Source organism: Canis aureus, chromosome 10, assembly GCF_053574225.1.
Source record: "Canis aureus isolate CA01 chromosome 10, VMU_Caureus_v.1.0, whole genome shotgun sequence".
NCBI classification, from domain to species: Eukaryota; Metazoa; Chordata; class Mammalia; order Carnivora; family Canidae; genus Canis; species Canis aureus.
This window is the reverse complement of record NC_135620.1, coordinates 55,853,832-55,879,186: the sequence shown is the minus strand read 5'-3', so window position 1 is coordinate 55,879,186 and position 25,355 is coordinate 55,853,832. Positions and strand designations below refer to the sequence as shown.

At 37.9% G+C, this 25,355-nt stretch overlaps 1 protein-coding gene across 9 annotated transcripts in view; it reads right to left on the bottom strand.

Moving 5' to 3' along the window:
- Nucleotides 1-25,355, bottom strand: part of FRMPD1 (FERM and PDZ domain containing 1) — a 146,085-nt gene that overhangs the window by 35,060 nt on the left and 85,670 nt on the right. For all 9 annotated transcript variants that reach the window (XM_077912561.1, XM_077912570.1, XM_077912563.1 and 6 more), the window contains 2 exons: nucleotides 15,346-15,450; nucleotides 655-812 (listed from right to left, as the gene is read on the bottom strand). In XM_077912561.1, the coding sequence (XP_077768687.1) occupies nucleotides 655-812; nucleotides 15,346-15,446 (259 nt within the window). In that variant the 5' untranslated portion in view covers nucleotides 15,447-15,450. The remainder of the gene's footprint in view (nucleotides 1-654; nucleotides 813-15,345; nucleotides 15,451-25,355) is intronic.

Here is a 25,355-nt window from a genome sequence, read left to right as displayed (position 1 = left end):
AGGCAGAGACACAGGCAGAGGGAAAAGCAGGCTCCATGCACTGGGAGCCTGATATGGGATTCGATCCCGGGTCTCCAGGATCGCGCCCTGGGCCAAAGGCAGGCGCCAAACCACTGCGCCACCCAGGGATCCCTGAAATTAGTTTTTAACTAGTTCCAGATCTAACATCAATACATAGCTGATGTATGAAAACAAACACTAGACATTTCCAGCCTGCTCTTCTTCACCCTGATAGAGCCTGTATTTTACAAAGACTCAAGTGAAAACAAATCAATAATTTCTATTACTCGCTGGCCAGAAACTTTCCCCAGCGTGGAGCATGTAGGGTTTCAGAGAGGAGGGCCAGCTGATCCAAATACTGTCACTGCCCTGAGACTGGCCAGGGAGCCATGGGTGGGCAAAAGCCTGGTTGAGGCTAGCAGGAGCCTGGGGTTCAGATCGGCAAGTGCACTTGGGGCTTCCTCCCTCTCTGCACCAAAGGAAGGTACAAAGCTCTAGACAGAATTAGGTCAGAATTAGATATGCCCTATCTAACCTCCTGGGATGGCATTTTCAAAATTATATTCTAGGACAGAGAGATGGGAAGAGATCCAGGGCTGTTTCTCCCCACCCTGAGAGGCCAAAATCCTTTCTTGTTTCCCAGTCAGCCCCTACCTGCTGTGACGGCCACCACTGTGAGGGGAAGGCTCTCAGAAATGTGAAATCCATAGTCCTGGAGGAGGGCATCTTTGTCTATTTTTACTGTGTGTTTCACAGGGGTGATGGTCTGGATTGGAATCCCTGCGGGCCCATCAGCTGCAGCAACTTTAGCCCTGGAAGAGAAGGAGTAATATAAAAAAGAAACAGAGGAGATTCTAGGTAATGGTCACAAACCAGGACAGCCCTAGGCATCCTGGTGGAGAAAGATGCAGAGCAGAGCACAGCTCAACTCTCCTCTTGACAGAGATAAGGCACAAATACCAGTAGATTAAAACATCCAGTAGAATGTAGCACCATGATCGAAAACAGAAGTATTGAAGTGCTATGGGCACTCAGAGAAGGGGGAGAGCAGTTCTAAGTTTGTGGGGTAGGGGATAAGGAATCAAGGAAAACATTCGCTACCTGGAAGAGGGGGCATTTGAGCTGCACCTTGAGAGATATCGAGGGCATATCTATACATCCCAGATCCAGGCATACAGAAGATATTCACCAGCCACTACTGAATGGATGGATGCATGGATGCATGGATGCATGGGTGCATGGGTGCATGGATGAACAGCCAGCCATCAGGCAGGAGGCAGTGCTTCAGCAGAGGTACAGAAGAGGAAAAACAGGGACCATAAACAGGAACGAGGAATGTTCAGTTTGGATGCATAATGCTAATTCCATAGATGGATTGTTTCTTTGGTGATTTTTTTTCTTTTTTGCTTTAAGATGAATTTCACTTCCATTTCAACTTGGTAACTGTGAGGATTCCAATATGAAATCCCAGATAGTGAAGGTTCTCTCTATAATGATCTTTAAAAACATACATGTTCCCTATAAATCTAAAAGCAGGTAGGTTGAAAGTTGTATTTTCTCTCTCTCAAAACTACAATGCAAGTCATGAGCTATTTTCTCATTTGTCTGTAGCAAATGATTTTTCCCTCCTACAAGTCAGTGGTCCTTTTTGAGAAAGGTCAAATGGGGATGGGATGTGGTGTTTATTGTCATAATAAATAACAGACTGTGGAGGAATAACAGCACCCACGGGGCTCTGCATTTAAGCCCTATCATTTATTCTCATCCATTTAACAAATAACTCTGGAACTAATGTCAGGAACTCTGCCTAATGCAACAGGACCTCACTTATCTGAAAATCACCTGTCATTGATAATGACCTCCAATTTCAACAAGAATTGGGAAAGATAAAAAACTGCTCCATGGAGTCCAAATGCATGTGACAAACTCAAGTACAAAACCTCATGTACATTATCCATCAAGGAGTTCCTCACACCTCAGCTTAGAGCTGATTTAGGCTATTTGAACAGATGATGATCTGACTCCCCAGCTCAGAAGCAAAGAGGATTTCATCTATGCAAGCACATGCGTCATACTAAGAAGCGTCAGCAAATAGACCTCATGAGAGGAAAGAAACAGAAAACTGAAAATGTGTAGTGAAAAAAGCCCATAGCCATTACTGATTTTAAAAAAAACCACAAAACTTTAAAGCTATAAAAGGGCCTTTCCAAATAATAATATCCTATACCAAGTGTTAAAAATCACATTTACACTCTTTAAAAAAAAAAAAAAACAGGAAAGATACTTTAGACACTACTTCTATTGAATATAGAGAAAATGCACATAATAGTTATCAGAGAAGGAAAAACAGTAAGACACATAATAAACACAGGAAATGGAAAAGTACCACTTGTTTTTAAATAAATGATGATATTACAACTAGAAAATGATCAACAAAGAGGCCTGCTGGTGCTAAAAAAGTAAGGTTAGTGGAGTTGCAGTATACAAACAAAAAACACAGCCTCAAAAAGTACTCGGTAACTCACTGAAACAGATTAGTTGGATGTGTATTAGGTGCTAGGCATTCTTTTTTCTTTTTAAGAATTTATTTATTTATTTAAAAGATTTTATTTATTTACTTGAGAGAGAGAGAGAGAGAGTGCGTGCACACAAGCAGGGGGAAGCAGCAGGCAGAGGGAGAGGGAGAAACAGATTCTCCACTGAGCAGAGAAACTGATACAGGGCTTGAACCTAGGACCCTGGGATCATGACCTGAGGTGAAGGCAGATGCTCAACTGACTAAGCCACTCAGGCACCCCTAAGATTTTATTTTTAAGTAATCTCTACACCCAACATAGAGCTTGAACCCACAATTCCAAGATCAAGAGTTGCATACTCCACTGACAGCCAGCCAGACACACCTAGGTGCTAAGTATTCTTAATAAGATGACGCACTCACTCTTTCTCTCAAAAATAAATAAACAAATCTTTAAAAGGGGGTGCCTAGGTGTCACAGTCAGTTGAATGTCTGACTCTTGGTTTCAACTCAGGGTGTTGTGAGATCCAGCCCTGCACTGGGCTCCACACTCAGTGTAGAGTCTGCTTGAGATTCTTTCCCCCTCTCCCTCTGCCCCCTTCTACTCATATGTGAGCTCTCTCTCTCTCTCTCAAATAAGTAAGTAAATAAATCTTAATGAATTGATGCAATAAAGGAATAACAAGTAATTGGGCTAAAGTTATGTTGGATTCCTGATTGGGAAAGACCAAATCTTAAAAAATAAAAATATAGAGTTCTAATCAAAAATATAGATTTAATACGTCAGTCAAAAATTCTTCCAGAATTAAAAAAAAACTTGATAAATTGAAGACAGCAATAGTAGCAGTAACAATGAGAATAATCATAAATAACATTTATTAAGCAATAACTATGTATTAGGGAGTGACCCAACTTATTTTCATAGTTCATTCACTTAACCCTCCTAACAAACTTGTGAGGGAGATACAATGATTATCCCTATTTTATAGATAAGGATACTGAATCTTCCTTCAAGGGACTTTTGCTTAAAATCATGCAGCTGGAAATGGGCCCCTTTCTTCAAAGTTTCTGTGGCACAGCTTCTCAGACAGTGCTGGCCAAGTGGAATTTAATGCAAGCCACATATGTAAATGTGAGTTTTCTAACAGCCACATGAGAGAAGGAAAAAGAAACAGGTGAAATTAACTTTTACAATATATTTTTTAAATTTAATTTACAATATATTTTTATTTAATTCAATATATCCAAAATGCTATCATTTCATCATGTAGCCAATTAAAAAATTGGTATTTTGCACTCTTTTTTATATTAAGTCCTCAAAATCCAGTGTGATCTAAATCATATTTAGAGAACATTCAGTTTGGACACTATATTTTCACCAGAAATACTCAGACTTCATAAAATTTACAGCTTAAAAGTAAATTTTCATGCCCGAGTTATTCCAAACATACCTAAAATTTTCCAATAACTGAATTACCAGCCTTTGAATTTAAATTAATACATTTAAATAAAATGAAATATTCAGTCCCTTAATAACATATAAATAAATGCATATAACTTTTAAAACTTAGATAACAGGATAGGGGCACCTTGATGGCTCAGTCGGTTAAGCATCTGACTTTGGCTCAGGTCGAGATTTCAGGGTTCTGGGATCAAGTTCCGCATTGGGGGAGGGGGCGGTTTCCCACTCAGCAGGGAGTCTGCTTGTCTCTCTCTCTCTCAAGGAAAAAAGTAAGCCATAAAAGCTTATAATTTCTCCCTCATACACACAAAAATTAACTCCTGATGGATCATAGACCTCAATGTAAGAGCTAACATTATACTACTCTTAAGAGAAAATAAGGAGTAAATCTTTGTGACCTTGATATGATACCAAAAGCACAAGTAGTAACAAAAACACAGATACATTGAACTTCATCAAAATTAAAAATTCTTATGCTTCAAAGGACACAATTAAGGGGCACCTGGGTGACTCAGTCAGTTGAGCATCCAATTCTTGATTTTGGCTTAGCTCATGATCTTGGGATGCTGAAATCCAGTCCCATATCCAGCTCAGAGCTCAGGGCTGAGTCTGCTTGTGAATCTCTCTCCCTTTCTCTCTGCCCTTCCCCTGGCTCATGCTCTCTTTGTCTCTTTCTATCAACTCAATCAATCAATCAATCAATATTATTTTTTTAAGATTTTATTTATTCATGAAAGGCAGAGAGAGAGAGAGAGAGAGAGAGAGAGAGAGGCAGAGACACAGGCAGAGGGAGAAGCAGGCTCCCTGCAGGGAGCCCGATGTGGGACTCAATCCCAGGACTCCAGGATCATGCCCTGGGCCAAAGGCAGGTGCTAAACCGCTCAGCCACCCAGGGATCCCTAAATCTTTAAAAAAGGGATACAATTAAGAAAGTGAAAAACCCACAGAATGGGAAAAAAACATTTGTAAATCATGTATCTGATAACTGGAGCTAGAATATAAAGAATTCTTTTTTTTTTAAATTTTTATTTATTTATGATAGTCACACACACAGAGAGAGAGAGAGAGAGAGACGCAGAGACATAGGCAGAGGGAGAAGCAGGCTCCATGCACCAGGAGCCCGATGTGGGATTCGATCTCGGGTCTCCAGGATCGCGCCCTGGGCCAAAGGCAGGCGCTAAACCGCTGCGCCACCCAGGGATCCCTAAAGAATTCTTATAAAAGAAAAATACCTCAATTAAAAAGTGGGCAAACATTTATGTGGACATTTCTACAATGAAGATACACCAACAACCAGTAAGTACATGAGAAGATGCTCAACATCATTAGCCATTATGAAAATGCAAATCAAAACCACAATGAGATACCACTTTATACCTACTGGGATGACCACAATCAGAAAGATAGGTCAAGCGTTGACAACTATGTGGAGAAAAAGCAACCTTGATATCACCTGGCAGTTCCTCAAAAGACTAAATGCTAAATACCATATGACCCAGCAATGCCATTTCTACATATATCCCTAAGAGAAATGAAAACATATGTCCACATAAACTCACACACAAATGTTCATAGCAACAATATTCATAATAGCCCCAAAGTGGAAACAGCTCAGATGTACATCAACTGATGAAATGACGGGATCCCTGGGTGGCGCAGCTGTTTGGCGCCTGCCTTTGGCCCAGGGCACGATCCTGGAGACCCGGGATCAAATCCCACATCAGGCTCCCGGTGCATGGAGCCTGCTTCTCCCTCTGCCTATGTCTCTGCCTCTCTCTCTCTCTCTGTGTGACTATCATAAATAAATAAAAAATTTAAAAAAACAACTGATGAAATGACAAAGAAAATATTTCACTGCAGAATATTATTCGGCAACGAAAAGGAATGAAATATGAATGCATGGCTATAATATGGATACACTTGGAACACATTCTGCTAAGTGAAAAAAGCCAGCCACAAAAAAACACATACCATGTGACTCCACTTATGGGATATGTTCAGAAGAGGCAAATCTATAGAGACAAAGTAGTGGTTGCCTAGGGCTGAAAGCAAGAGAATTCTGGAAAGAAATGGGGAATGACTGCCAATAGATATGGAGTTTTTTTAGGGTGAAAAAAATCTTCCAAAATGGATCGTGAGTACACTAAAAACCAATGATTGTATGCTTTAAGTAAGTGAGTTGTATGGTATGTAAATTGTATCTCAGTAAAACTGTTGAAAATAAGGTAAATCAGTTTAGTTTTTAAAAAGATTTTATTTATTTGAGAGAGAGAAAGTAAGACCATGAGCAGGGGAAGGGGCAGAGGCAGAGGGAGAGAGACAAGTAGACTCCTTGTTGAGCTTGGAGCCTGACACAGGGCATGATCCCAGGACCCCAACATCATGACCTGAGCCAAAGTCCAATGCTTAACCGACTTAGCCATCCAGGCGCCCCAAGATAAATCAGTTTAAAAAAATAAAATTCTGGGGGGAAAATGTTGTGATACAAATATATAAAAAATGGGCATAAATACATGGAGTAAAATACCGATTTTCACATGCTCAAAGCAAGTGAACTGACAACTTGCACATGAAGAAATAAAGCTGGTAAATAACATGAAAAATGTTATTAAAGAAGTACAATTGAAAGGGCTAAAGAGTGTTATTACATGTCAAGTAAAGCACCAAATATAAATAAAAATATTAAAGCCCAATATGTGCGGGCCCTGGGATTTAAGGCTGACCTATCAATTGGCTATTCAATCTCTCTAGAAAATAATCAGGGAAATTGTAACATGAATTTAAAATGTGATCATTTTCTTTGACCTTCTGTTACTATTCAGACCGCCATTTCTCAAAGTGATAACCCCAAACAAAAACACAAATTATCTTACTAGATTATGAGTTCCTAAAAGACAAGGGTAGTATCTATTTATCTCTGTGTTCCCCAGGCCTGACAAAGTCCTAGAATAGAATATGAACTCAAAATACCCTGCTTCTTAAATATTCAAAAATATTTATCACAACTTCATTTAGAATAGTGAAAAAAACTCAAAATAACTCAACAGAAGATGGACTTAGTAAAGAATTACTCCAAGACTCTACATCAATGAAATATCACAAGCCTCAGAACTTTAGACATACATGGAGACATAGCTTAGAACATACCCACTCAGAGCATCCTCTAAACTACAGTTCAGATTTACTTCCTAAGAAGAGCTTGGATTATTCTAGACCTAAATTCTCTGAGTGCTGAGTGAAGATCCTTTGCCCACAAGGAAGCATTTGTACTTATTAGATGAATGAATACCTGAGCAAAATACTGTATATAGAAATCATGAAACAAAACAGTACCTCAAATGATTGGCAAAGGTAAAAATGTATATATAACCATTAAAAAATAGCAGACAACTTGAATGGAAGTAACAAGAGTTCAATATTTGTCATTTTCCTTTGTTTGCTTAATTGGCTACACAGCTCAGCCCTATGAGGAATTAGGACTCATCTTCTCCATGTCCCAGAGCTCAGCAAATGGTATCATGAAAACTCCTGGGAATCATCCTTGATTATACCCCACTCTCATCCCTACTATCTGATCAGTCACAACACCAAAAGATCTCTAAAAATGTCCATTTCTATCTCCTCAGCCACCATTCAATTTCAGGTCTCCATTACCTGTCCTGCAGACAGCTTTCTCCAATAGTCTCTAAACTGGTCTCTTCATTTTTCACTTCTGTTTCTCCTGAATGCTTCTCCATCCAATACCCATATTGATTTTATAAATGCAACCTTGCTCAGATGTCTTCCTTGACGAAATGACCTCATCCAAAACCCCTTATATGGCTTAATACAGCTCCTGCCCACCACCCTAGCCTTGACCAACAAGCCATTCATTCTCCGATATTCTTGTTCCAGTCAAAGGAGTCTCCTTTGAGTTCCTCAAATACACTGGCCTTTGCACAAGCTCTTCCCTTTACCTAGAATCCTCCCCCAGCCCCATAACCCCTGATAGCACACACTCTCCAGAAATTTACCCAACATGCCCAACCCCTACTCTATCCTCTGGTTTGGGCAGAAATATCTCCTGTTGAACACACCCACAGAACATGTACATCTCTTTTAAAAATATAAATAATATTTGCAATGACCAATGTGAAGTCTCTTGTCCTCTCTAGACTATATAATTTGTGAGGCAAAAACCATGTCTTTTTTGTCCCATGTGCTAAATTCAAAGCTAGGCATAGAGTAAGGGTTATTAATGTATGGAGAATAAAAGAAAAAAAACAAACCATACTGCACAGTTAAAATAGAATCCATTTTGATGTTTTTCAAATGTGTAGTCTTTAGTTATCTGACTTTTCCCTTTGGAAGGGTACATTCCTCAACAATAGTAGACAAACAAGGCCCCACTGTGTTGACTTATCTCTGCACAGTGTCAGTGGCTTTGGCCCAAAGTCTGCATTTGACATTTTCCCCAAAGGCCATGTTTCAGCTTTTGTTTGGAAAGGGATTGTTTGAGAACATGACCAAACTGTGGCTTCTCATCACAAAGAGTGTTTAATATTTGACAGGGAGCTGAAGGAAATGCTCTCTGCTGCAAAATTTGATTTAAGATGCTCTGAAGCATCTTATAAATATCGAACTGAGCACTGATAATCCAAAAACCTATGTCTGGTTCCTTTGTAACAGCTTCAAACCATAAATCTGAGATCATTCTGATGATTTTACATTGAAACAGAATAAGACCTGAGGGCACACTAGTGGAATTCCTGTCCGATAAATGAATCTAGCCTACAGTAGGACTAGAAAAAAAATTACATTTACCGTGAAAGTAGTCTCAAATAGACAAATTCTATATTTCATGGGTTATTAGTTCACACCGAACTGATCAACACTGAAAACGAAAAAATACCACATGGAAATAGATTATGCTTCCGATATTCTGTGGCTTTTTATCTGTTCTCTAATAGATCAGAAAATATATTTTATTCTATCCTGTAACAACAAAGAATTCATTTTTGAGGGCCAGCAGGACGTGGAGAAACTATTTTGAATCAATGTTTAAACACTGTATTAGATGTTCAGCTTGAGTGATTTTAAAAGCTAAAGTCTGGTATAAGCTGAATTTTTAATCTAAAGTTTATTTAAAGAAAGCAGAAATAGAGGGAGCAGTCCATACCAGAAAGAAATGTAGCATGTAGTCATAATCATAGGACTATGCTTATGACAGTTTCTAGGGACTATGCAACGAAGAGACTGTGAATATTGTGTCATAGGGTGAAGGCCTACAGTTGAGAGAAGCAATTATTCTATTATTACTTTAAAAAGGAGATTCAGAAGATGACGGCAATTCTGAAAATGCAGTGCAAGAGCCTTCCAGCCTGTTCTCAGATCTTCCCACTTTTGCTCATAGGTCAAGAAGCAAAAATTGATACCTGAAGTGGTCTTTCTACATCATAGGAATATCAAAAAGGCCAAATAAGGCCATCCCTATAATTAGTAAATAGTCTTTTTATGGTTGTAGTGAAAAAGTACATTTGGAAAACATGTAAAACAAACAGGGAGGGCTTCTGACATTGAGATGCCACAATACACATGCAGTGCACACAGGTAGGTGTGTGCACATGTGCTTGTGTATGTGCGTGGATGTGTGCACATGTCTGCAACGTGTGCATGTGTGTTCATTAATATTAAGATTCAAGGTAAGTTGAGAAATCTTTCTTAAGCCTTGAGGATAGAACCAAGCACCAAGCTGCATTAACCTCTTCATGTTTCTTAAATCTTGCTCTATAAAACTAATACTTCTAGATGAAGCATAAGAGAATTCAGTAAATCTTATGCTGGGTTGTTTTTTTATTAGGATTTTATTTATTTATTCATGAGACACACAGACAGAGGCAGAGACATAGGCAGAAGGATAAGCATGGTCCCCTCAGGGAGCCTGATGCAGGACTTGATTCTGGGACCCCAGGATCACACCCTGAGCTGAAGGCAGATGCTCAACCACTGAGCAACCCAGGCATCCCTGGGTTGTTTTAATAATATAGTAAAATTATTCTAAAGTTTATATGCAGGAATTGCAAGTAAGGGTAAAAAAATAGAAAATTTATTACAGGGGTGTGAAAACAAGCAGATCAATGCTTCAGAATAGTTAGCCTAGAAAGAGATCCAATTTCCGACTCACAGAAGAATTTCATAATGATAAAAAAAGGAGTCATAAATTATTGAAGAAAGGAAAGATCACTCACAGTCAATGGTGATGGAAATAACTACTTACTGTTTTGGGAAAAATCAAGCCAGTTCTTTATCTCATAGCCTATACTAAAACTCCAAATTAAAGAACTAAATGTAAGATATTTTTAAGCTATTAAATTAAATGGGAAATTAATTAATTATGGGATGAAGATTTTCTAAGCTTAGAAGGAATCAAATAAATCATCAAGAAAATAACATTTAACTACATAAAAGCCAAAACTTTCATAGGAGGGAAAAATGGTATAATTAAGTGGAAAAGTATACAATTATCTAAATCTTCCTTATGTTATTATTTCTATAGCTATCCAGAGCTATTAAAAAGATGACAATTGGGCAGCCCCGGCGGCCTGGCAATTTGATGCCACCTTCGGCCTGGGGTGTGATCCTGGAAACCGGGGATGGAGTCTCACATTAGGCTCCCTGCATGGAGCCTGCTTCTCCCTCTGCCTGTCTCTCTCTCTCTATGTCTGTCATTAAAAAAAAAAAAAAGATGACAATTTAGTTCAATGCAAAATGCTTAAAAATTAGGTAATGATGTAATGTCACTATGTTGCAGCTCTTAAGTAGATTTTATTGATTATTATTTTTTAAAGACTTATTGATTTATTCATGAGAGACAGAGAGAGACAGAGAGAGAGAGGCAGAGACATAGGCAGAGGGAGAAGCAGGCTCCCCAGAGGGAGTCCAGTGAGGGACTCGATCCCAGATTCTGGGATCATGCTCTGAGCCTAAGGCAGACGCTCACCACTGAGCCACTCAGGCATCCCTTTATTGCATTATTTATACAGAAATTCAAAACACGTTACAGTGACCATTTAATGGGTTAGGTATTTGGAAAAGAGCAATGACACTATACATACTATTTTTATGTTGGAATATGAACATAGGTAGTGACAGTAGTCATCTTCACCACATCTGCACGATTTTGCACTCTTATAAGTTTCATTAGGCTTGTACCTATCCGAGCATGTGCACTTCATTCTGAGCACCACTGTCTGAATTTGACTGATTATAATAATAACCATCCACTGAAACTTAATTGAAATTTAAGAAATCCAAAGCAACTTTGAAAGTTGGCACAGGCATACCTCCAGAGAAAAACACCTGTTTTATGATGCATTACAAAGCTCTAATAGAACCCTAGGTCCTTAAAAGTTATCAATCTGTTCAGCAATATTTGGAAATGTAAATGGCTATTTTGACTAATTTGCTCCTAAACAATTAAATTAGAGTCAGAAATAAAGCTTAAATTTTATGGGGAAAAAATGGCAATTACCAGTAAAGGAAGTAAAAAGAGGCTGAAATGATTGGAAGTTTTTGAAAGTCTGGAAAAAAAAATAACAGGATTGTTAAAAGGTGCATGTAAAATTATATGACTGCAGATGAACTTCTAGGTTTCTTTATTCTGGACTAGAAAAAAACATGTTAATGTACTTCTTTCTTTTCTTGCTCTGGCTGTCAAAACCTCAGATCCCCGTTAGTACTCAAATGTTAAATCCTACATCTAATTGGTTAACAATGTATAGCATTTCAGTTTATTTAAAATTTTCTACATGTTTTAAAACTATAAGCCATCAAAAATTTTCTTTGGAAGAAGGAAGGACCTAAAATTTTGTTTTTAAGATTTTTTTTTATTTGAGAAAGAACACAAGAGAGAGAACATGAGTAGGGGAGAGGGGCCGAGGGAGAAGCAGACTCCCCACTGAGTTCTGATGTGGGGCTCCATCCCAAGACCCTGGGATTATAACCTGAGCTTAAGGCAGAAGCTTAATTGACTGAATCACCCAGGCATCCCCAAATGTATTTTAATAAATAATATAATTCCTCATTATGAAAGTCCTTAATCAATAAAAATCTATTGGACATCTATTAGATACCACATACTCTTCCAGGGCTGATGATACTTTGTGAAACAAAACAGTTGTGATCCTTGGTCTCATATGTGGAAGGTAAGTTGAAAGGAGAAAGGCCATATAATAAACAGGAGATGGAGGGTAGACAATAAACAAGTTATCAATGGATCTATTATTATAAGTGTTATGAGGGCTAATTATTCTGAAAGGAACAAAGAGGAGAACCTGCTATGCCAAGGAAGCAGGAAGAACAAAATGAGGTTGGAGAGCTAGGCTGGGGCCAGATCATAAAGGCACTGGTAGGCTGTGGCACAATGGCAGGTGCATGGAAGGTGAGTATGTGGGACACCAGTGGTGTGTATTGAAAAGTCCACACAGCTTCTTGGTAGAGAATAGGCTGGATCAGACAAAGAGTTAAGTGACCATGGCAGTGCCCCCAGAGACAGAGAGGTGGATAGACCTGAGATATGTTTGAAGGTGAATTGATAGCTGCTGATAAGGTGGGTGCAGAGTGTGAGTAAGAGAACAAGTCAGGATGACTTGTTCTTAAGCAGCTGGTGGTGGATGGTACCATTTGCTCCACTCTGGGAAATTGAATTATTTACCCCAAACTTAGCTGCTCAACTCTTGATCACTTTCAAGTCATCTGAGGACCCCAAGAACCCACCCTATATAAAGGTTGTGAGATTAGAAATGAGAAGCAATTTAGACAAGGCTAAATTGATCCTAGAAACACAGAAATGATGTCTTCCATGCATATTTCCAGGAACCTTTCCCTCTTTTGCTCCTCTTTCTCAAGCACTTGGAAAATATGACTGTCCAGACACATGGAAAGATGCTCAACATCATTAACCATCAGGAAAATGCAAATCAAAACCACAGTGAGATCCCACCTCGCTCACACTAGGAGGGCCACAACAGAAAAGAGAGATAAAAACAAGAATCGACAAGGATGTGGAGGCATGGCATCCTTGTACACTGCTGGTGCAAATGTAAAATGGTACAGCCACTTTGGAAAACAGTCTGGCAGTTCCTCGAGAGATTAAATATTGAATTACCATGTGACTCATCTATACTACTCCCAAGTATATACCCAAGAGAAATGAAAACATATGTTCAAACAAAAACTTGTACACACCTGTTCATAGGAGCATTATTCATAATAGCCCCAAAGTGGAAACAACCCAAGTGTACATTAACTGATGAACAGACAAGGAAAATATTTCATAATGGAATATTATTTGGTAATAAAAATGAAACACTGATCCATGCTATAACATGGATGAACCTTGACCACAGAAGGTGAAGTGAAAGAAGCCAGGCACAAAAGACCACATATTATATGATTCTGTTTATGTGAAATAACCAGAATAGGCAAATCTATGAAGATAGAAACTACATGAGTGGTTCCCTGGGGATGGGAGAAGGGCAAATGAGGAGTGACTGCTAATGGGTATGATGTTTCTTTCTGTGGTATTGAAAATGTTCTAAAATTGGATTGTGGTGATTGTTGTACAATCCTGTACATATACTAAATATATACTAAAAATCACTGACTTGTATATGTTTAGTGGATAAACTTCATGATATGTAAGTATATCTCAAATAAGATGTTGGATAAAACAACCTCCTACAGGTCAATGTCATCTTTTATTTACATTCCGTGGCAAAAGCAGGATATTACAGAGTACCAACATCAAATATTTAGGCAAAAGTTAAAGTTACACAGGTCTCTTTTCTGCAGGAATTCATAGAGCTAAAATGCACTGTGCAAAATGAAAGCAGAGGTGGGTAGGAGTGGAATATGGTCCGTGTCACTTCCAAACTTTAGTGGAATAGCATAAGACGGGACTAGGTTTTATAGAAGCCACTTTAGGAAGCAACGCACCTAGCAGTTTCCCCACTCACCATCAAGTACTACTTGACTACATGCAATCAATCTCCTGGAGCTCAATCACCTCTGGGTCATAGAGACGAAGCCAATACTGTCCCTGTGCTCAAAGCTTACTGTCCATGAGGAAAAAAAGAGATGTGCTCAAATAGGTTGAACACACCAGGTGGAGCATGATGCCGATGCTACCAGTCAAATACTATGGGGTCCCATGGGAATGGTCAAGTCTAGCTATGGTTTGGGGAACACTTCCTGGAAGATCGAGTATTTCAGCCAGATCTTGAGCAGCAGGTATGTTCCATATGCATGAAGTTGGGAGGAAGGGATCTGGCACAAGAGCTCTGATCTAAGGGATGAGAGGAGAAGAAGGGGTACTTGGAGTAGGGAAACAATGAATAGTTCCTTTTAGCTGGAGTATGATGTGAAGGAAGCCCAGCAGTAAGACAGACAGCTGTAAAGGACTAGGTCAATCATGGAAAGCATTGAATGCCAAACCAAAAATGTTTATCCTCTAAGAACAAGGAACTTATCAACAATTTCTGAACAGGGGATGGAGATGATCTTAAACGAGTCATTCTCTGAGCCTCAGGTATTTCAACTGTAACACAGGGCTAACCCTACCAGCTTTATCTCACTGCTGTGTGTGAGGATCTGAGCACTTGACTGCAGGGCAGCCCGGTCCTGAGCAAGGTTTATCGCTCAGCAGCACAACAGCTGTTTCCAGTTCCTTTGGAAGACTGTGAGCCTCAGAAACACCTGACACATGATATTTCATCTCTGTGGCAGGGCCAGATGGGAAATCTGAGATGGAAAATGAACACTTCGAAACAGAACATATTTTAAGTTCTCCTGTAGCAGTCAAATCAGATCTGTATTTGATTTCATTTTATTTTGTTTTGTTTAGAATGAAATAGGGACTGCAAGGAAGGAACAGCTGCTGGAAACAAAGACGGGGAAAGAGTATAAATAGCAGACTGCCTGACCCTTGCATCAAGTACTAAGACAAGAGGTGTGTCTGTGAGACACAGCTTGAGTGAGTGTTTACAAGTGTATGAGTGAGTGTATATTCCAGAAAGCAGATGCACACATGAGTATGTATGAGTGTGTCTGTTTGTATAAGTTCATTTGTGTGCGAGTGTTTGTCTCTGGGAATGTGTGTATGAGTTTGGTGTGAGCATACATTGTGGGTGTGTGTGGAGAGACAAAGAGGGAAGAGTTGGATGGGGGATAGACAGGCACTCCAGCAAAATTGCCAATCTCTTTATGCCTTCCTCACCGTATGGTGTAAGTACAAAGCAAACTGGAGATAGCAATCCCTGGTGTTGCAAAATCTCCTCCCACAGGGACACCAAATCTTTGACAGAAATCTCTGCTAGCCCAGGAGCCTTACCGGGCTGAGCTGTCCCGCGAACGTCGTAGCCATCTTGCCACCATTTGTTCTATTCTGTGTGCTTTCCGTGTCTGGAATAAACTGGTCTCCACCTCTTCCATTTACCTAAAAAGAAGAAGAGCTTTCTTAAGAAGCTAACCAAATATTTGGAAGAGGATTCTGACAAATCATTGTGATGTTTCCTGTATTTGCCCATTTAATGACATGCTGATCAAATAACTGGGGTTCTCTTTCTTTGAAAGTAACATAAACAAGTCCGCAATGTTCCTGGAGTGAACAAGTTTATAGCAGCCCTCTGCTTAAGGAGTCCATGGTCTTGTGGGAAACACATTCACTTTTCACGTCTTAAAGAGTTAAAGATAAGGACTAGGGAATAAAATAGAGACGGTTTCTCAAACTGTGACTATGGCCTATCATAAGAAACACACCTTGCCACATGACACTGCCTGCTGCCCCCAACTACGCATGCATCCCTAGACAGCACAGCTTAGTTTTGCCTGCATTGGGAGTTGCATGTACATGGAAGCATTCTAATCACACTGTGCCTATTCTGCTGATTGTTGCTTCTTTTGCTGAATATTTTGAATTTTTGAATAGGATAATTTATTTGTAGAATTCAAACCCTAAACTGTACAAAGAAGATATACATTATTATGTTGTGCACTTAAAAATTTATTAAGAAGGCAGATTTCATGTTAAGTGTGTTCTTGCCAAAATAATTTTATTTATTTATTTAGAGATCTTATTTATTTGAGAGAAAGAGAGGGAGAGCACAGAGGGAGAGGGAGAACCAGATTGCCTGCTGAGTAGGGAGCCTGATGTGGGACTCAATCCCAGGACTTTGAAATCATTACCTGAGCTGAATCAGGAAAATGTTTAACCTACTGAGCCACCCACGCTTCCCAAAATAATTTTAAAAGGACAGTCAAAAGTCTCCCTTCTGTGCTGTTCCCATACAGCTAATTCCCACACTCATTCATAATCACTGCTCTCTTTTTTCTTTACAAAGTTTATATCTATATAAACAAATATAAACAAAGATTTCATTTGTCCTCCTCTTAATAACACAGAGGATAGTATATCATACACCTTGTTCTGCACTGTGCTTTCTTCTTTTTTTAAAAAAAATTATTTATTTATTCATTCAGAGAGAGAGAGAGAGAGAGACAGGCAGAGACACAGGCAGAGGGAGAAGCGGGCTCCATGCAGGGAGCCCGACATGGGACTCGACCCCGGGTCTCCAGGATCACGCCCCGGGCTGCAGGCGGCACTAAACCGCTGCACCACCGGGGCTGCCCCAGTGTGCTTTCTTCTTAAAATATATATCCTTGGTATCTTTCCACATTGATACATAAAATGCTTCTTCATTCTTTTTGACAACCCCTAAGTATTATACTGTATGAATGTACTGTAATTTAAAAAGTAGTCCTCTCTTGATAGGCATTTGGATTACTGCCAATCATTTACTATTATAAATAATGATGTAATGGATTATGTTGCACATATATCATTTCTGCATGTATGTGATTATGTATCTGGATAAGTTCCCAAATTGAATCGCTAGGTCAAAAGTTATATGCATTTGTGCTTTGATAGGTATTGTCAAGTTACCAAGAAAACGACACACGTGCTTGAGATTAAAGTTTTATAAAACAGTATATATTTTTCTATTCTAATTTATTTCACTTTTTAAAATACTGGTTTCAATTCACCAAATTAATTTCACAACTCAGTAAATATCCACACAAAGTAAGATATGACATTAGGGGAAATAAAGATATGACATTGGGAAATAACTATGGATACAGAGAAAATAAAAATGAATTATAAGAGATTATATTGCTTAACACTACACAAATACATTTTAAAACCTTGATGACACAGTGGTTTGTAAAGAAAAGATAAATGATATGAGATAACCCTTTAAGACACAGAATCTAAAAATACAATTACCATAGAAGAGAAAGTTGATAAAGAGCCACCCCTACAAAAAAGTTTTAGGCATGGACAGATTCAAAGGTGAATCCTTACAAATCTATAAGATGTGCCTCACTCTGATAATTTTTTTATTTTAAATATAATCTTTTTATTTTGGAATAATTTTAGATGTATAAAACAGTTGCAGAGAAAATACAGGGAGTTCCCACATATCCTTCATTCAGCTTTCCCTAACATTAACATCTTACATAGTCATTGTATCTTTATCAAAATTAACACTAGTCCAATATTAGCTAAACTCTAGACTTTATTCAGATTTCACCAGTTTTTCCATTAATGTTCCTTTTCTGTTCCAGGGTCCAATCCTGGATACCACATTATTTTTAACCAGCTTAGTTTATTTTTCCCCAAATGCTATTTTCACTATTCTAGAGCATAAACATGGAAAGTTCCCAAAATCTTTTTGAATAGCCAGTAGAACATTGATACTAATTCTGATAAAAACAGTACAATAAAATAAAAATACAATCTCTCTTGTGAATATCAAAGTAAATAAACAAAATGTTGCAAATAGAATCTACCAGCAATTAACAGAGTAATAGTGGGATCTGCCCAGGAGTGCACTAGCCAGGGCATAAAAAAATGAAAGCAGGACACCCAACCTGACCTTGAAAGTGGGAGATTTACACTTTTCAGTTAAATGGCAGCCAAATACAAATTAATGGACAAAAAACAAGCTACAACCAAAAATAAATTCCATTTACATTCAAGGATGTGTCAGTCTGGCTTTCTTCTACAGTAGGGACATCAGACCTGAATGCTGTCTTCAGTTCTAGACAGTTCACTGTTTTAAAATTATAAATTTAATGCCTGATCATGCATTGAAATCTATTATTCAGTGAAACCCACACAACATACAAAGTTCCTTACAGATGAATATAAGATTTATAATTAAACACAGTGAATTCAAACTATGTCTTAATTTTTCCTTTCCCAAACCTTATAAATTCCAGGAAAGGAATATAAAGGGGATTAAACCCATTGAATAAGGAAAAACAAAACAAGAGAGAAGATGATAGATGAGAGATGTAGACAATTTTGGGAGGATAGAAACTATTCAGAGAAGAGGAAACAGAAACCTATGTGCTTTTACAGAGGGGTTCTGATGAAAAATGAGCTGATTCTCCCCCAAGATGGCCCAAGAACTAGAGGCAACAGGTATGGGAGAAAGCAGAGATGAAGCATAGGGCTGGAAATATGAAAATGGATTTCTATAAGCAGCAATTTTGTTCAAAGTCCCCAGCCCATGCCACTTGCCAACCTAGACAACCATCCCTTCTCCACCATACTAGAGACAAGAGGCTTATTATCTGGAGAAATCAAACCAGAGAGGCTCCAGAATTAGGGAGACCAGGCACAATAGAGACTCCAGGATTGAAAATAGAAGGATTAAGTAAAACTCTTCTTACTGAATGACAAGATTTTTGGTCTTTTCCTTTGCCCAGTTTCCAAAATACTGGCAGCTAAGACCATAAATACCAAGCAAAAGACTAGATAATTCTTTTCTGGAGAATTAAAAAGAACCATAGGAAAGATGTTCAGATATTGACACTTCTGGCAACTTGCTGCCTGATCATGCATTGAAATCTATTATGCAGTGAAACCCACACAACATACAAAGTTTCTTACATATGAATTATATTGGAGAAAAGCCATTATTATGAAAAACATATCACACAGAAGAACTCAGAAGAAACAGACAATGCAGGAAACAGAATGAAAATATTATAGATCCTTAAAAAGATATTACATCCATGAAACAAGAAGAAGATTTTCTTTGAAAAAGGGAGAAAAGAATGAGAACACTTGAACATTAAATATAAGATAGCTAGAATTTAAAAGTTTAATTAAAAAGTTAAGAGTGTCAGTGAAGTCTATGAAATATTGAGGAAAGAGTAGCCAAAAGCCAAAGACAGGGAAAACAGAGAAGCATAGAAATGTATATCAATACAGAAGGCCCAATATTCATCTAACTAGGAATCTCAGAAGGAGAGAACAAAATGGAGGTAAGAAAATTATAAAATAATTCAATACAATTTCCCTAAAAACCTAAGTTTCCAGATTAAGAAAGTCTATTATCTGCCCAGCATAATAAATGAAAAAAGACTCACATCAAGAGATAATACTATAAAATTTCACAAGCTAAAGGCAGAGAATATCCTCAAAACTTCCAGAGAAAAAAATAGATTGCATACAAACAACTGAGAATAAAAATGGCATTAGACTTCTTAGTAACAATGGAAGCTTGAAGCCATTGAAGTTACGCCTCAAAGAATCACTTCAATATAGAATTCTATACCCAGCTAAACTACCAATCAAATAGTAGAGACGGTTTCAGATGTTCATGTCTCAAAAAATTTACCTTTCATATATCCTTTCTTAGGATGCTCACAGAGGATGTGCTCCAGTAAAACAAGGAAGTAAATAAAGAAAATAATGGGATCCAGGAATTGGGGAAAATACAGACAAGAGGCAAAGGGATTACCCAGGATGACTATGAAGGTATATACTATGGTAACACCTGTACATGAGACCTAGAGAGCAACCTTACAGACTGGTGCATGAAGACCAAGGTCTTAGGAAAAAGAATATGAATATAGATTATCTTAAGTGTTTCTGCAGAAAAATTCACTGAGAGGCTGTTGGAGAGGGTATGAAAAGAATTAGCAATAAGCTCATGGAAAGTTAAGCAAATAAAAACCAGAGAATTATGAAAACAAAAAGTTGTACAATAAAGGAAACCAACTTTTTAAAGATTTATTTTGAGAGAGAGAGAGAAAGAAAGAAAGAGAGTACCCATGAGTGGAGAAAGATAATCTTAAGCAGACTCCTCACTAAGCACAGAGTCTGACACAGGGCTTGATCTCATGACCCTGAGATCATGACCTGAACCAAAATCAAGAGTTGGACATACAACCAACTAAGTCACCCAAGGAAACCAAATTTTAGCTCACCACTTGTCTCAGAAATGAACAATATTTACATTGTCATAATAATGTAAACACTGAAAAATGATTTCTCAAAAATAACTGATATGATTTGGGGAGGATATAGTGAAGGTGTACACTCTAGTGTACTGGTATAAGAGCTAAGTCTTCATCCACTATAATAATGTCTAAAATTAATAAATTAGAAAATAGCAATACAAGCATATTTCCCAGAAATATGGAGGGAAAAATCAGAGGATACAGCTAGAAGTGCTTAAAGAGGTTGCCTCTAAGAAACTAGATGCTAAGGAAAAGTGGGGCAGGGACTGTTGAGTTCTATTAAAAGCCCTTAGTACTATTCTATTTTTAAACTATTTAGCTATTGTTAATTATTTTAGTGAAATTTTAAAAATTGAACATATGCTTATAGTAAAACACACAGAAAAACATAATGAAAATAAAATCACCTACAATCATACCTCCCAGAATTATCAACTATTAATTTTTCATTTTTTGATGCTTACATGCTACATATTTTTATTCAAGATATAATGTTCCCACTTAGTAGTTCATGAATATCATTCCATATTAATATTTAAGCATTTACATCATCATTTAAAATTGCTCTATAGTGTTATTTTCTTTGGCCATATCATAATTTATTCAGTAAATCTATCCTTGGACATTTGTACCATTTGCAATTTTTCAGTATTATAAATGCTTTACAATGAACATCCTTATTCATGGTAAATGACTACTTCCCAGATATTTTCTTGGGAATAATTTCTCAAAGTGAAATTAATGAATTTAAGCATGTGTCACTTTTGAGAATCTGGATGTGTATTGTCAAATTGCTTCCAAGAAGGTAGTGGTTTTCAATCCCTGCCAGACTTTGTGAACACTGAATATTATCATTTAAAAAAATATTTGCTAATAGGATCAAAAGTAGCATTTAATTATTTGTTGGAATATGTATATCTTGAAAAATATAGAAAAAAATAAATATACACATAATTCTATCACATTAAAAATTATACATATATATAATTGTGTATTAAATTAAATTTAAATTAAATTTAGTACACCAACTTTGCACTAAATTTATACCCATACGTATTACATATATTAAAATATATAGTCCACAAAAATAAAATAGAATCATTCTATACTCAATAGTCTGCATTTTTTTACCCTGTGAATATGTCATGGACATCTTTCCATATCAGAGCTCATTATGGTTTTCATTTGAAGTTATTTAACTACTAATGACATCTGAACATTTTCCATGAGCTGTGGTCACTTATATTTCTTCTTCTGTTACTTTCCAAATTCTATTTTTTCCTTATTTTTCTACTGGAACATTTGCCTTCTTGTTATTGTAAATCTCTTTCATAATAAGGATTATTTAATGTCACTTCGCCAAGGACACAAAAATCACATCATATTTCTGTGAGACCTACCATGGAGGGTAGGTAATGGTGCTAGAACCTTCTAGCATCCTGACAACACAGAGAGACTGGTCACAAAGGACAGAAGGATAAACACTCATCAAGGCCTACAGGATATTGTTTTCAAATATTAATTGCTCAGTCAGGCCCTTAATAGGAGTCAGGTGACAATTTCAGGATATGGATATTAATGTTGTCTTATTTCTATTCTAAGCAACAAACTTTCAGCACCTTCCCATAAAGGTCTAGGATGGTAAGAAAACTTAAAACCAAATCATATGAAGACTCATTGAAAAAAAAAATCAGAGAATATTTATTTGACTAAGATTTGGAGGTGGCCCATATGATGCTGGTTCACAAACTACCAAAAGGCCACCATGTGAAAGAGACATAATTCATACGATTCTGAGGTGCAGAGCCAGGATTAATGGGGGGAATGCCATGGAGCAGGAGACTCTAGCTCAGGCTAAGCCTAGATCTTTTTTATCTTTTTTAAAATAAATCTTTTTTTAAAAAGATGTATTTATTTATTCATGAGAGACCCAGAGAGAGAAGCAGAGACATAGGCAGAGGGTGAAGCAGAATCTCTGCAGGGAGCCTGATGCAGGTCTCGATTCCAAGATCCCAGGATCACAACCTGAGCCAAAGGCAGACAACTCAACTGCTGAGACACCCAGGTGCCCCAATCCTAGATCTTTCTAATGTTTCTAGTGATCTGAGGATGGAATGAGTTTGCTCCAAAATGAGCAAGATCCTAGTCAATGATAGTCAAATAGAGGCTAAATAACTACATGGATATAAGAGGGATACTGCAATGGAATATAGGTACCAGATGATTTCTGTGGCTTCTTCCAACCATGCAGCCTGAGGTCTCTAACTAGATCTAGAAACCAGGCAAAATGATATTTTTTGTGCTCTGTCTTTAAATTAAGATCCACATCACCTAGGCAGCTGGAAATCCTGAAATAACTACAGCTCTAGTAAATACTAAATCTCTGACCTCTTTGTTGTTTTAGTCTCCAAAAGACTACAAAGATGTCAGGGATCTCAGGCATATTTGAAAGGACATAACCAAAAGCTTTTCCATTCCTTTTGAAGGTCACCAAACTACAATGGTTACTTACAAGGAATTGCTACAAAACTACTGCCAAATAAAATTTAGTTAACTGACTTATATAAACATATATGGCTTTAATGATAAGAATTAATTTGCTTTATAGATCTGGACTGGGGGTAAGGCACATGCCTTCATCCAGGGATCCCTGAAGACCAAACAAATGACTGCATCAACCAAGCCATTAAAAGTGCTCCCTGATTCAGCAAGGTCTGAGCAGGAGAGTTTAAAGTCCAGAAAATGACCTACTAATGGTTTTAATATAAGCCTCTGGATTGCTGGGCTAATGGAAGAAAATAAGAGTCCAGATAATCTCTCAAACATTTGAATCTTTTCTGCAATCCCACTGCCGAGAAGTCACCTGACCTTTAATTGTTCTGTCATGTTGGACCCCTCTTATGGCTAGAAAGTTTCTTCACATAAAGCTAAATTCTACCTCTCTGCAGCTTCAGTCCTCAGGAGTAGTGCTACCCTCTGACCACTTCTCCCCACCCCTTCACCACCATCTATAATAAATCAGCTCCTTATTCTATATATTGGCCTTTCTGGATTTGAACATAGCAATCTTGTTGTCTTCAAGTCTCCTCTGACCCTGAATAAACATCCCCAGTTCCTTCCACAGTTCTTCATATGACAAGACCACTTTGGAACACCCTCCTTTGGGCACACACCAATTTGGCAAAGTCCTATAAGGGGCATGAATCCCCAAACTGAACACACTTCTGGTTGTCTGCGACAAAGTAATATGAAAAAGTAAATTCTCTCAAAATATTTTGCAAATGGAGAAGAGACTAGGGAGACAGCTATCTTAAAAGCACATTTATAATTAAGGATATAAATCCTTCAGAAGGTATAATAAGAGGTTATAGCAAAGGACTTCAAGCAACTAGAACCGGTTATTGAGAGATGAAAATAATCAACTGAGGCAGCAAAGGATAGAAGAGAAACTCAAGAGCCAAAAACCACTTACACTAAATGCGAATTTAAAAGAAAATTTGCAATTTAAGTGAAGCTATCAGATATAGAATCAGATTGGTGATATTTAACTTAATAGAGGATAGCAGAGGAAAGACGAAAGGCACAAAATTGAAATCCAAGAGTCAAAGGTAAATTTCTTGAGCTGAAAAATACCTGTTTCAAACATAAAGAGCAGAAAAAGCAACTCACTAATAAATGCCTTGAGGAAGGCTCCTTAAACATCAACTAAAGTTCTTAAATTTCAAAGATTGAAGCATCCTTCAAACTTGTTTTAAAAAGGGAAAAGAATATGTCTGCTTGGAAAAGAAAAGATTAGGCTCATATGTTTTGCAGCATGTTGTTTAGGTATAGATTCAAGTTTGCTCTTTTTCTCTCTGGAGAATACAAAAGCTTCACAAGTGGTATTTGAAACTGTGTTCCTGAAAGACATCCCACGGAGTCCTCTTGTGATTTTTTTTAACCTACTAACGAAGGTCTTTTGTCAACTGAAGGTCTTTTGTCAACTTAAGTGTTTTCTTTTCTCTTACACTACTTCTTCTCACCTTTTATTACACTGTCAGCAACGTGAACATAAAGACCATGTCTTTTTAAAAATTTTTTTTTTATTTATTTATGATAGCCACACAGAGAGAGAGAGAGAGAGGCAGAGACATAGGCAGAGGGAGAAGCAGGCTCCATGCACCGGGAGCCCGACGTGGGATTTGATCCCAGGTCTCCAGGATCGTGCCCTGGGCCAAAGGCAGGGGCTAAACCGCTGCGCCACCCAGGGATCCCAAGACCATGTCTTATCTCTATTTTCTCCCAGGATCTGTCACCTAGGCTCAACAAATGTTTGTTGGATGAGTGAACAAACAAAATTGAAAATAAAAGCAGAAATAAACTGGAAAATTAGTATAAAATTTCACTTAATAGAGGCAAAGTTAATGTGTGTTAAAAACTGTAAAGACTGACAAAGCCAATAAACCAAGGGTACAAATATTAACAAAATGAGAAATGATCAAAGACAGACAAGCATTAGAGAAAAAAAAATACTAGAGAGTGCTATCCGTGTCATGCATAAGGAATTTATTTTTTTTTAAAGATTTTATTTATTTATTCATAGAGATGCAGAGAGAGAGAGAGGCAGAGACACAGGCAGAGGGAGAAGCAGGCTCCATGCAGAGAGCCTGACGTGGGACTCGATCCAGGGTCTCCAGATCACGCCCTGGACTGCAGGCGGCGCTAAACTGCTGCGCTACCGGGGCTGCCCCATGCATAAGGAATTTAGATAAGCTAAGTAAATATGGGTGGCTTTGGAAGATACATTAAGAATGTTTCTTTCTAGAGTCTTCCTAGTAAGTACTTAATTTTCCTGAGGGGCAGACTCCTGGGTAACAGGGTCAGCCTCACAGAATGGTGCCTTCCAAGATTTCCACATTAACATTTCAGTATGTAAGTGCACTCTTACCTATCAAGGGATTTTCCTAGACTAGTTCCTTGGGCATAGTGGAAGACGTATACTTCCCATATAGGGTCTTAATAGGAGAAGACTCTAAGACCCATGCA